At 32.6% G+C, this 13358-nt stretch overlaps 2 protein-coding genes across 2 annotated transcripts; one reads left to right on the plus strand and one right to left on the minus strand.

The window, feature by feature from the left end:
- Window positions 1-119: 119 nt before the first annotated feature.
- Window positions 120-7222, minus strand: TRIADDRAFT_61789 (uncharacterized protein; the record flags this gene model as incomplete). Its single annotated transcript, XM_002117746.1, has 16 exons — window positions 120-261; window positions 780-947; window positions 1494-1570; window positions 1850-1943; window positions 2028-2080; window positions 2636-2692; window positions 2989-3133; window positions 3328-3452; window positions 3901-3965; window positions 4229-4319; window positions 4567-4639; window positions 4734-4771; window positions 4841-4909; window positions 6200-6255; window positions 6887-6940; window positions 7147-7222. 16 exons carry the CDS (start codon window positions 7220-7222, stop codon window positions 120-122), a joined length of 1383 nt encoding a protein of 460 aa, XP_002117782.1.
- A 1048-nt stretch (window positions 7223-8270) lies between these two features.
- On the plus strand, window positions 8271-8761 carry TRIADDRAFT_33018 (uncharacterized protein; the record flags this gene model as incomplete). Its single annotated transcript, XM_002117705.1, has 2 exons — window positions 8271-8380; window positions 8635-8761. Coding segments are annotated over 2 exons (237 nt in total), but the record flags the coding sequence as incomplete, so codon positions are not given.
- Between the last annotated feature and the right edge of the window lie 4597 nt (window positions 8762-13358).

The raw sequence follows: 13358 nt of genomic DNA on the forward strand, positions 1-13358 counted from the left end.
ATTTCTATGTATGTCAGACGTCGATGCTTACTTCTTAACTTTGACTCTATCTTATATCAGTCTGATGTTAACTTCACAATACGTTTTAGTATTTTTTATCTCTACGTTCGGAACGATAATTAAGTGACGCCAAATATGGTAGTTAATCTGTCACAAAACTCGTATGTGTGGCCACATGCAAGTTCACTGTTAATGCTATAACTGGAATCTTTATTCGCAATTTTGCATGTTTTCAGTTCTTTATCTGGGATTTCAATATAACTATTTTTTTATTACAAAGTTAAAATTTTTGAATATAATTGATCTTTAATCATGATGAGTAAGAAATATAATTTGAGAACGTGATTCAATTTCTAATGTAAAAGAAATTACAAACATACGAGTACATGGAATTAAGTATATGTCCACAACATACAAACCCAACATCGGTAAATACTATTCCAGAGTGATCTCTAATTTCGTGGCTCAATAAATTGCGCTTTTAAAGGTAACAGGTACACTGTCTACCCGTATGCGCCGAATAGGACTTCGCCAGATCTTATAATCTGAACTGCTTTGCTCACAGTAGAGCGTACAGAAGATTAAATATCACGTGGGCGAAAACAGGAATTTCCTAAATATTCATGAAACGTTATTTCTTTCCGTAGGTCATCTTCCGTAGGTTCTTGAAAATCTTTTCTGAAGATTCATTATTTACAATTAGAATATCAGCTTAGTGAACCAAACTTCCTCATATTCTTCAATTAAATAGTTTGCTGCATAACTTAATTGCTATCTACCTAAAAATTTTATGCAGGCTTAATCTGCTCATATGCGTGTCATCCTGCTGTGGTCTATTGTCAGTATCCCATCTAGTTATGAATGCTTCTAAAATCAACGCAATGAATACATTCAAGCAAATGATCACGCAAACCAGGTACCAAGCGATGAAGTATAGTTGTGCCCACCTGTAAGTTACCGATAAAAAGATTATTTTTAAAAATTACAGAGCTACAGATGAAATGATCAATTAAGATTCACAACAATGGCAACATCAAGCATGTTGCGTTTAGATAAGGGAGGGCTACATTCTATAGCCAATTTAATAAACTAACGGTGAGACAAGTTCTCTGTAAGCTCGCAGAAAGACGTGCCAATTGTTAACGATCATGATATTCCATAGTACTACAATGGCAGACTATAAGGTAAGCATAAAATGACATACAGTGTTAAAGCCAATAATAACCTATCACAAGTATACTGTATTGTACCGTCGCCCATACCGCGAAATCATTAAAATTAATTGCATAGTAATCCAATTGCTGATAAGTTCCACAAGTGAAGTTAATATCACTGAAATAAATAATAGACGCAGTCAACAGCTACAAAAAATGTAAAATGAATGCGTTGCTCAAAGTAATAACTAGAAGTAATACTCGTTCAAAATATCAAACACAAGTGTACAGTACATTGCAAAGGCCAACTTTCATTATCTACTTTACAAAAGTCGTTACCTTTCATTCGTTGTAGGTACCGGAATCGAATCCTTGAATAATTCCATACCGATGATAGCAAAAACATAATAAATTACCTGCAGGAGAAATACACGTATAATAACTTTATTACTACATCGAAGATTTCATTTGCTGGCATGGATCCTTACAATTAGGACACCAGCCATTGCTTTCAAATTTCGCAGTGTATCCAACAAAGTTTCATAAACTAAAGAAAGTTGCTAGAGAAATTGTGAGATACAAGGTTAAAACTGTATTTAGCAAAGCTAATTTATGAATTAATGAAGTGTTAAAGTAACTATATATATCATTCACAAGAATCATAATTAGAATATAATATAATTACTATCAGTTACCTTCACATGAAATACAATAGCTAAAAAACGTAGAACTACTAGTATATTGACGACTTGAATACAATTCCAAGAGCCTTCAAGGTCAGGCGCAGGCCTAAGTACGCAAAATAAGGATGTTAATGCTTATGTAATATTTCCTAGCCTAACAAAATAAAATGAAAGAAAAAATAGTTCTTACAGAGAGCGAAATATGATATCGCTGTACTTAATGACACAAACCAGTTCAGCAATCTGACATAAACGGGAATATGATGGTAATGATTATTATAAATTTTGTTTTAACAATCTTTCATTTTGAAGACTGCAAAATATTACATTACCACTAAAGACAAAGTTACCAAGGTATTGTATAAATTATCCTAGAGACGAAGAAAAAATGGTTTTATCCAATCATAATTCTATTTTATTTTAACTGCTCTCAGTTTTCGTAAAATAATCATATAATCGATATGGGCAAAGAACTTGTAAGCTAAATGGTATAAGTTACTATGACAACATGAATAACAAGACCTACAAAGCTACATATATATCGTTTCAATCCTAGGGACCATAACTTGGCTATCTGTTGGTAATAATATGTAATACAGCACCCATTACGTTGCATACTGCAAATATCACGAAATAAATTAAGTTTTCAAGTCTGTTTACCTGTTCCAAACAGTAAAAAATCGAAAAGGCGCAATTTATAACCTGAAACATTTTGCAATCGCATACTTGGTAAGATTGATGTTCAGTTAAAACAGATAAAGGCATAAAGGTGCCACATCACTAAGCTATTGAGAATACCCATAAGCTACGAATATCAGAACGTGACGGCTGACTTATATCACCAGAAATCAGTACCTGAGTGCACAAAAATTGATCATTTATCGAATCCTTATTAATCTATGTAATGCAACATATTTAAAGTCTACAACTCATACTTCTAAACGCATGAAACGTACTATTATAAAAACTGTATTTATTAAGGCGATAACATCACTAAAGTAATTAAACCATCGACTTATGATAAAGTTCTGAAACTTCTGGATCCAAGCAGTTGTAGAAAACTGAATTGCTGGTACCTATTTAGTAAAAGATAGGAACCCTGTCAAACAAAAAAATTGCCGATTCTGGCTTTTACTCACAAAACTGCATACCCGAGCGAAATTAGACTTTTCAGTATAATACAAGTCCATTAAATCATGAAATTGGCTGCTACTTAATTGTTGAGATCCGTAATTTTGTAATGCCTTTAACATATGCATAAGAGTATCATTCGGTTCAAAAGTATGTATGAAGAATCTAAGCAATATTAGGTAAAGTATTAGTAACAGTGTTTACTGTCGATACGATAAAACCTCTTTAAGAACAGGAACGTAGACTTTATCGATATTAATTTTGTGAATAAGTACTTCGACAGTTTTGACGTCAATCCTAAATCAGCAGACTTAAATTTGAATATTGCCCATCTTGTGTCTAGCTAAATTAGTAAATACCGTCTGCCTTGTTCCAGTGAAGATAATTGGTTGCTATCAGTTTTTTCACAAGTTCCAGCATGTAAAATTTCGAATGCAGCTTGAATACCAATTCTTCGTCGTAGATAACTACTTTGCATGGATTCCTATAAATATCGGAAAAAAATCCTTAATATTCTTTTAGTATCGTTCCACCTTCTATCTGATTAAAACCAAAACTAATGCAGCATTAATTCGAATCAGGACTTTAATATTGACTTAGGACAAGATTAAGTATATAAAGCAATTTTCATACTGAATAGCAAACATTGTAGCCTAACGTATTTATCAAATTTGCAATAAAACTCATTAGATAACTTTGCATTTGGAAACATAATCTTATTCTAGGTCATAAAAATAAAAGTATTCAAAAAATTTTGATTATTTAACAACGTAAGTACTCAAAAAATTTATTAGTACTTTGAGCTGGCACAGACAATGTATACTATGCACGTTGTATGGATGAGGAATCAATGACAGAGGTACATTAATTAAAATTGTACTATAAATATATTTAGAAATTTAAGCAATCTGAACGTTACGTCTTTTACATACTAGTAATGACCCACGAAATTGATTGTATATGACAGCGGTCAACATATTTAGTAGACAGTATAGTCCTACGGAAAATTAATTACAGGACATCATTAGTATTATCTTCAGAATTATAATGATATTCCTGTCAAGATAAGATCAACTTTTAATTGTTTATACGAACCAATTGTGAGAAATATCATAAAAAAAAGTACAAATAGCCTGTTCTGCTTATATGCTGGCATTGTCACTATAGGAAATAAAATAAATAGCAGGAAGCTTACAATGCAGTAACCACAATTCATAAATAAAAGTGGTGAATAGAACTAAATCATTATCATTACTATACCGTCTGGATTATTAGCTGTTGTTAATAACACCAAGAGATTTATAATAGAATTATTTAATCTGCCAAAATCAGTTCTCCCCTCCGAACCTTCCTATGCAATGAAAGAGTACGAGGTAAGTCGAAACTGGCGAAGCGATAAATATACTTACAGGAGATAATAGCCGCTAACTAACGGGATTAGCCGACTAATCATGAAGTATAGCACAATTGTACTATTTATAAGCAGGTTCTAATTCAACAAGCTGTCATCCCTATCCAACTGCGGCGAGCTCTTAGACAACAAGATTAGCTGAAAGTGATAAAAAATATCTTTGCATGCATTTTTTAGGTATACAAACCTTAAATGGAGGAAAAAATAGCATACCAAGAACGGAAAATAACAGCAAATGAAGGCACAATACAGCTAGAATACTGCAATAAGCGAAGGTTAGTCTTTGCATTACCATAACTTTCATATATTACGACGGTGCAGTTAAATAGATATAAATCTGGCATAATTTTATACCTCAATATTTGGGGTAATGTTTTTTTGATGCCCTTGACCTAAAATATACCAAAAATAGGATCAAAAGAAAATACAGTTTTGCAGAAAATAAAGTATTACAAACTTACAATTTTTTTCATCATCGTTGAATTTTGTAATAGAAAGAAAGGACGAAAAACTCTTCGTATACGAAAGTTCTAAGGTGAAAGTAAAGTCGCAATTTTAACGAGATAAAAGACTAGTGCCACCAAGAACTCTTTACTTACAGAAAGTAACGAAGCTGAACCTTATACTATATGTCAAAAAATCAAACGTTAGCTATAATAAAGAAATACCTCCTGACATTTATAAGATGCGGAAACAATCCAATCAATGAATGTAATGATGATGATTAGAACATATGCTATCAACCATTTACTTTTCCATATATTTCTTCGACCCGAGAGCTTCAACTTTTTAAAAGAATGGATTCACGCTGATGAATTCAATACTATAATCATACACTATAGTGGACTATTCCTAAGCAGACTTGAGTCAGGTGATGTACAATAGTATCTGACATTTTGTAATTATATTTTTACTACTCATTGCTGAAAGTGCTCTCTGCGTTAATAGGTAGTAAAATATAATTACAAAATGCCGGAGACTAATGTACATGTGTGTAAACTGTACAGGTATACCATGTAAACGCGGGTACTTCATAGAGCTTGTAGTATGTACGTAGCCATTAAGTGAATTATTTAGTACGTTTTTATACGACTAACGAATTAATTATATAATTAGTCGTAATATTGCACCTTTAAAAAACAGTCAGAGCCAAAAATGATCACACAAACCAGTTCTACAGATATTGTCAGGACGCACGGTATTTTTGGCCTAGTACTTAGAATCAGCGTTGGATCTGAAGAAACTCTATCAATTTATGTATACACGATATATACACGCGTATAAATAAAAATACTAGATAAGAATGTTAAATTAAAATTATCTACATCTATTGACACATTCGATATTTGCTCGTAATAGTATGAAGTCTTCTTACAAACGAGTTGACTACTTATTTGCTAGGACAGTTTGCATACTTATACGGTGCTTACGTAAGTGAAGAAGGCGATTCAAAAAAAGCTAGCCCAAGGATAACAGTAATGGCTAGGTATAAAGTCCTATTAATAATTTGATCAACTAATTAATAATATATATATATATATAATTAATCGTCATAGATGAATTAATTATTATATCTACTATGTATCAAGTTTAGGTAGTTTGACAGTCTCGAACGAACCACTGTACAAATTTCGAATAATAGAAACGATACAACAACAGAGATTTCCCATCGACCTTATGATGAATTGATCTATACTGCTTAAACACGAAAGTTAAAAAGCCTACAATTAATTTCGTTTAAAAATTTAATTAATAAAGCATTCGTAATTTTTTATAACTTCTGATACTGTAACGTGATGAGACTGAAGATCACCACTTACGTGCATCGCATCTTCTAGGAAGACCGTAGCCTGTATGAAAGCTAAATCTTCACGTCCTAAATGTAGTAATTATTCATATTATAAGAGATAAAATAATATGCTCAGTAGACCTTACAGCAACGATTAGTTTCTGTTTCATCTAAGAGGGGAAAGGGCGAATTAATCTAATACAACAAGTTGACTGATTTACGAGTTATAACCAATAAGTACTAGCGAATAATCTGTCCTGTGAGCTATAACTACATGAGAATGAACATTTGATGTGAATTCAATGACTTTTTCTACTAGAACCTTGATACGGTGAAAGTGTACAATCAATTTGCTGTGGTACGTATACAATAAAGGAAAGCGTACGGGTAAACTATCAAAAATAAGCTATCTTACCGTATTTCGAGATTACGTATTGATGCTGTTAACTCTCATAGCTCTTTAAATCCCCCCAAATATTTTTGTATTAAAAATTGTGCCCATTGTACACATATACTGTTGTATACTGTACACTACTGTACAGTAATATACTATCGTAGGTTAAGTTCATATTACAGTGCTGTTATGAATTAGTAGTTTTCTACTAGGAAGGTACTACTACCAGGGAGTACTAAAGAAGATACTACTGTCATAAAAAATTGCTTGCATCAATCAGATTGCCGTGACTGTTCCGCACCAGTAAATTAATGGAGAACTTACTGTAATGCAGCAATAGCAATGTGTGTAAGGTGTAGACTACACGCGAAGTAAAACCTAACGAGAGAGTTATCTAATCTTATGAATTACTTCTTCTTGACTTTCTGACTTATTATAAATTACTGTATTTATCGGTTTCACTTGCGTCTACTCGTGCATATTAACCTTTAATAAGAGTGTACAATTTTACTGTCCTAGCGCAAAGAGGAACCGAAAAAGAAAATTGTGCAGCATACTGGTGATGTACTGGTGTTACACTGTACCTTTAATTTCGACCTCATCTTCGTTAGTGGCGTTATCTAGGGAATCCAACAACCTATGGTCGATATTGTGTTCCATATTTGTGATGAACTGGATTGTAAAAGTTTTACTGCAAAATTATTCACATTTGTATTTCAAGTAAGATTATTGTTTTAATTTTACTTTAGTTATTTTATTTTTTATTTTCCCATCTTTCGAGATTTACTGGAATGGCATAACATCAGTATTCAGTATACAGTACTGTACAGTACAGTACAGTACAGTGCAGACTTTTCGATCTTTTTTATTATTAAATTATTATTATTACAGTATGATCCGATGACTGCGCTGGTGCTACAGTACCGTGTTAAATGTACTGTACTGTACTGTACAAACTCGCCACGCCTGAGAACCTCTAATTTGTATGGTGATCTCTAGTGTCCTGTACACTAGAGACCCTTAGTACAGTACTGTACAGTACAGTATACTGTAGTACATTACGTATCGGAATTTCAGTGCTGTAAACCGTTCTGTAAAAACGTGTCACTGGATCAGGTTCCGGTAAATTTCGCGGTTTAATCTTAAACTGTACTAGTTAGTCTAGAAATAACCGGACCCGCTGTCCAGTAAAAAGGCCAATTTTTTAACTTTTCTCCGGTATATTCTGAAGCCGGGGTTGGTTGAGGAGTCCCTGCAGCTTTCGTGATATCCGTGTTGATACGGCTTGGCCTACTGTACTGTACAGTACAATTCGAGCAAGTGAGCATACTGTAGTGAGTAGATACTGTACAATACTGTACACTGTACAGGACAGTACTGTACATGTAGTACTCTAGATCCCTCGCTCGTGTACATTACGCGTAAATACTGCTGAGAACTAGAATTTAAACGGTCGCCATCCTTATTACATGAACAAGAAAATCAACTAATATCTATACATCTCTTTCCGTCCCTAAAAACTAACATCATCATGGTGAGCTTGTCAGCTTGTTATCTAGCGTATATTATATATCTATATCTACATACCGCATTTGTACTTTAAGATGCTTTGTGCTGTGGATTGAGCTACAGTTTAACTTAACTGAACACTGCAAGTGCACATGTAAAATTTTCCTCATGCTTTCTATTTTATACGTACACTCAGGATACTGCGAATACGATGATAAGATATGTCAGTCCTATTAATCCAGCATCATTTCCTTCGCTCAGCATTTTACTTCTGGCTATTGGAATATTCTTCATGTCATGGTTTATTGTGTATCTTTCATTTTCCTGTCGATTTTATTTAAGCCTTTTATTCTTTATTCATGAGAGTTACGAATCAGCTTCAAATGATTGATAACTTGTAGAAAATGAAGACGCTATGGCTTCGTCAGATGTTTTACGATACTGTACTGTACCATGACTTTTTTTATCATTTACGTAAATTAGTAAAAGCTTTCTTAATTTATTAATACACAAGTTCGAGTTCGAGTTTGATATTTCTTGACTATGTTTTATATCATCATCAGATATGAGGTCACTTCTAACAGGTTCACTAGAAATCTCAAGAAAGAGCTATTGGTTTCCTTCTTTGCTTCCCTTTTCTTAGGTTTTGGGGTTCTTTTCTTGGTTTTATGGGTTGGACTGTATGTATGAAAGCAATTCCTATTCGGATGGTACTTACTCTTAGTCAACAAGATATTGTTCAGAAAAGGAATTCTACAGAGAATCCAAGTAGAGCTGTATTAAAACTAACTTCGTTAAATTAGTGTTACAGTCCTATTAGCTAAAAACCAATTATATCTGAATGATGATTCGATTAATACTGAATGCGTAAACGTTGTTCCGCCGTTACTTGCACAGTAACGCGTAAATGTAAAGTTTCTATCTATTAGAAAATTGCTAGTCATTGTTAGCAATCAATTACCTACAATATGAAATAGCGATTTCTGGTGTGAGATTTCGCATATTATCAATTGTATCTTAAGAAAATAAAACTAATGCTCGATAACTAGAAGTCCGTCAACGACACAAAGGTTACTAGCTCTGCCAACTTACCGCAACACTTCCTGGTGGGTGAAAAAGTCAGTTTTTCCGCTAATTCGTGCATACTAATACAGTATTGCGTACAATTACGTGAGCTTCTGGTATTTTTAACCTACCATAATCAGGTTAGCATACATGTTATAATTTACAAGATATTGCATAAGTTTACATGCTTATTAAATATTAATTGCCATAATTTCGTTGATGGCGTTAATTACTCTACAAGATAACTGACTGGCCTATCGACATTTATATCAGACCTTTTGAATTCATACCAGATATCTCACGAATAGTTGAACATACTCTCATGTACAGTAAAGAATTTAGAGATGAATCAGAGACTGATCCCTTACCAATTCAGCAATCATCTCTTTTAAACACTACTGTTGTCCAAAACAGTAAACTGTATTTTATGTTATTATAGCGCCAATCCTATATCTCTGCATTGTTATTAAGTACTAGTTGATTCCTCGCTCGTTTTACTTCACGTGCTACACTGTACCAATTGTACTGTACTTATACCTTTTGCTTTGCAGGTTATCACTAACTCACTGCACTGTAATGAAATGATACAGTATTTATAATTAATTAAGAATTGAAATTGCAGATTTAAATGTACGCATAGTATAGAATCATAGTAGAACAGCGCAGTATGTTTGAGTAAATATGTATATCGTGATCTGTAAAATTAACAAAAACAGTTATAGCTTAGCTTGTTCATTAACCCTTAATAAGGAACAATATTTGCTATTTTTGAAGAAGGCTAGTAGATAAAATAAAGATTCCATACGCGGTTTTCTTGCTTCTATTCGAAGTCTAAAGATCAATTGTAATGCTGACAAATGCTAGTAGTAAGAAGTTCACTATCAAAAAATTGGGCGAAAAACGTTTATTTACAAAATTGATTACAAAGCCATATTCATGATACCACACTAGATCAAACAAGGGTTATTTTCTTACTCCACTTGCGGAATCGTTATGGCATTAAATTTCTCTGCTACGAGGCTAACTTATCTCTGTGTCATCTCCTAACTCCAATCGTAAATATGAGTAAATGCTATCTACCCTGAACTATCTTATCTTCGTCTCCATCTAAATCGCACATCACTTCACCAATATTGTTAAGTCTTTTCATGGTTCTGATCTTGTGCCATTAATTAGATCATATACGCTTAATTATCTTTACTTGAAATCAGGATGCACCTTAGTAACTAAATCAAGCTACTATGAATGATTGCGATATCAACTAGGTTCATACTCACTGGCATTAAAGACTGTCTAATTCTACAATAAAAGTAAACGTTGCTCTTATGGATATAATTTTATAGTTTTTTATAGTTTTTCTCTTGTGAAATTCGCAAATTATGCATGTCGAAGTAATGAATTTCAAGGTTAATGGAGTGACGACTTATAATTAGTTGTTATACTCTAACTCGAAATCCGCTTCTAAGTGTACACGAATTATAAATCGAATTGTATTTATTACCCTCCTATACTTACATATTGGTTGGGATGATCGAAGTCTATCTTGAAGCAGCTGATTCAAATTCATACTATAATTTAGCAAGGAATTAAGTGCAACGTTCAATCCACACTTACAGCTTCAATTAAAACTGATACAAGACAATCAATAAAAATAACTTTCCTTAGCAAACATATAAATACTCAATAGTATTTATAGTACTACACAACTTCATTTCGACAATCTTCCAAATCTTATCTTGAAAGATTAATATGAATAATTAATTAATGAATGTACCACCTGGAATTAACTTAAATCTATAAATTTGTATTTAATGTAAAAAGAGTAAAAATGCAAATTAAATTATTATAATAAGCAATCTCATGGGTTAAATCATGTTCACAAAATTTTTATAGTTTTGTCACGGTACGAACTAACGTGAAGAAATAGCTATCTAAATTTGGTGAATATAATATAGTGATAATATATTACAACTACTTACTTACAATAGGAATTACTCTAATTATAAATGTGTTACAGTAAATTTAATGCGTGCTGTAATGTGCACTGAAATGATTCTGTGAATGGACCTATTGTAGTCCGACTGTGAAAAATTAGTTAGTAGATGTTCTCACATAAGTATTTTTATAAGATGACTCATGAATGTTAGCTGCTGTAGAAGGGTATATAAGCCCGTCAGATAGTTGAATAAAGTAGTTCTCAATTATCTAGTTAAGTTTAACGTAGAAGCAAAGGCGTCTAAATTCTTGTGAGGTAGTTAAGGGATACTGAATCCCGGAGACTGTAGTAATTTAGAGATTTGTTTTACGTTATCCTTGTCACGAAGCTGGTTTGTGACAAGTTTACAACCAGATTTTGATAAGTAATCACACATAATCGATCGCTTTAATTAAGGAATAATTAATTTCCCGTCCCGAATCACCTTATGCCATTATTTAAAGGTCGATTTTACAGTTCTGCATTATCGCCAAAATTCCATCGACAATGATTATTCATGTTACGTACACTGTTACACTCTACCATACCAGCATGAAAACGATATGAGATTCAGCCTCTACTAGCTTAGGTCAACTACAGTCCTATATATATACACTACAGTATGCATAGTATTCTATATTAATAGACTTTTAATTAATATGCAGTGCTCTATTTAACTGCAAATTCTGTATGTGTATTGTAATCTCTATGGAACTCTACAGAATTATGGTAAACTGTTACGCGAACTGTATTTGTAAGCCTATTATAATCTATGAGATTAGATTGCAATCATTGATAAAAGTGGTGCGAGTTATTTCAGGACTTTTACATAAGCTGGATATGTACCAATATCACTGAAAGGTATAAGTGGACTGTGTAAGAATTCAATTTGAGACCTACAATAATTAATTGTTAGCCATTGCTTCAGGCAGTATAATAAGTTTCCCAAGAATATAAATGATAAATTAATTATTAACCGTGCATATGCTAAAAGTAAGGTGGGTAGTAGGCAGCGTTGTTAATAATATAATGTTATAAAATAGGGCAATCGCATGTCAGCCTTGGGAGATTAGCAATCACATTCGTATGATATTGATTCGTAACATGAATCGTTCTATATATAAGTCTACCGGGTAAATCAAGAAGGAATTTCGGTACTCGCAGCAGAGACTACAACAGAATCGTTTATATTAGTACATACAGATTATGAAGAGATTTTGAGATAAGATTATTCCATCAAATAGTTAAACTACGCATATTCTGATAGTTCACTCAGAATGCCTTCATAATAACGTGATGTCACATTTAATAATACTAGTGCAAACTCCCGTCGCTTTACTGACGGTTTACGATAATGTGCTCATTTAACAGAGGTTCAGTAACTTTATACCGTGTACTGTGTATAACAATAACCAAACTGTGATTAGTCATACTTTCTTTCATTCGTCTCAGTAGTGAAATTTTCGATTACAAAATTTATTTTGTATTCATACGCGTAATATCTACTAAGAAAGTAAGTATTAGGCATTTCTTGATAAAAGACTGGTCGCTCAAATAAATATATATAATTAATAGTAACAATTAAAGTTAAGATTAGCACTCTTAAGTGTGGCCAAAATAGTTATTAATTTGTTTTTGAATTCGAAGAGCTAAGAAGTTTTTGTGATTTTCCTTCTTTCTACTGACTTATTTCTTTTTTAGTGTTAGTGGTAAGTTACAGATTTTTCAGGATATCAATCAAATAATTATTCAATAAACTAGTTACCAAATTGGTCATCAGATTTGCTTAAAATACGTCAGAAATTTGTACACATATTAGGTGTATAAGATTTAAAAAAACAATTAAACTGAGTATAGATGGTGGTTGCAATTACATTGATTACAATAAGTAGAATGAGAAGAAATATCTAGATTGGATCACCAAGACTGTTCTTAGTTTGTCATATTCAGTTGATATTTTTCGACACGTTGAATTATGATTCTATTGCCATAGTTATATTTGGAAAGTCAGAAATGGTAATAGTGCCATATATGTCACTTTATCAATTTTCAGGTCCTGTGACTAAAAGATGATACGGTTAGTTGTAGTGATCTACACTGAAAAGAGGTTTAATTACATAACAAAATTCCTGCGGTATGTTCGAATATTTCTGTAAAAGTGATAGCATTAGTGTGCAAATTTCTAACGGTATCAAAGGGTTATTAATTAATACAATTGACATATAGAAATTACAAAGTTACTTTTAG

The sequence above is a fragment of the Trichoplax adhaerens genome, genomic scaffold, assembly GCF_000150275.1.
Source record: "Trichoplax adhaerens TRIADscaffold_28 genomic scaffold, whole genome shotgun sequence".
Lineage (NCBI taxonomy): Eukaryota > Metazoa > Placozoa > Uniplacotomia > Trichoplacea > Trichoplacidae > Trichoplax > Trichoplax adhaerens.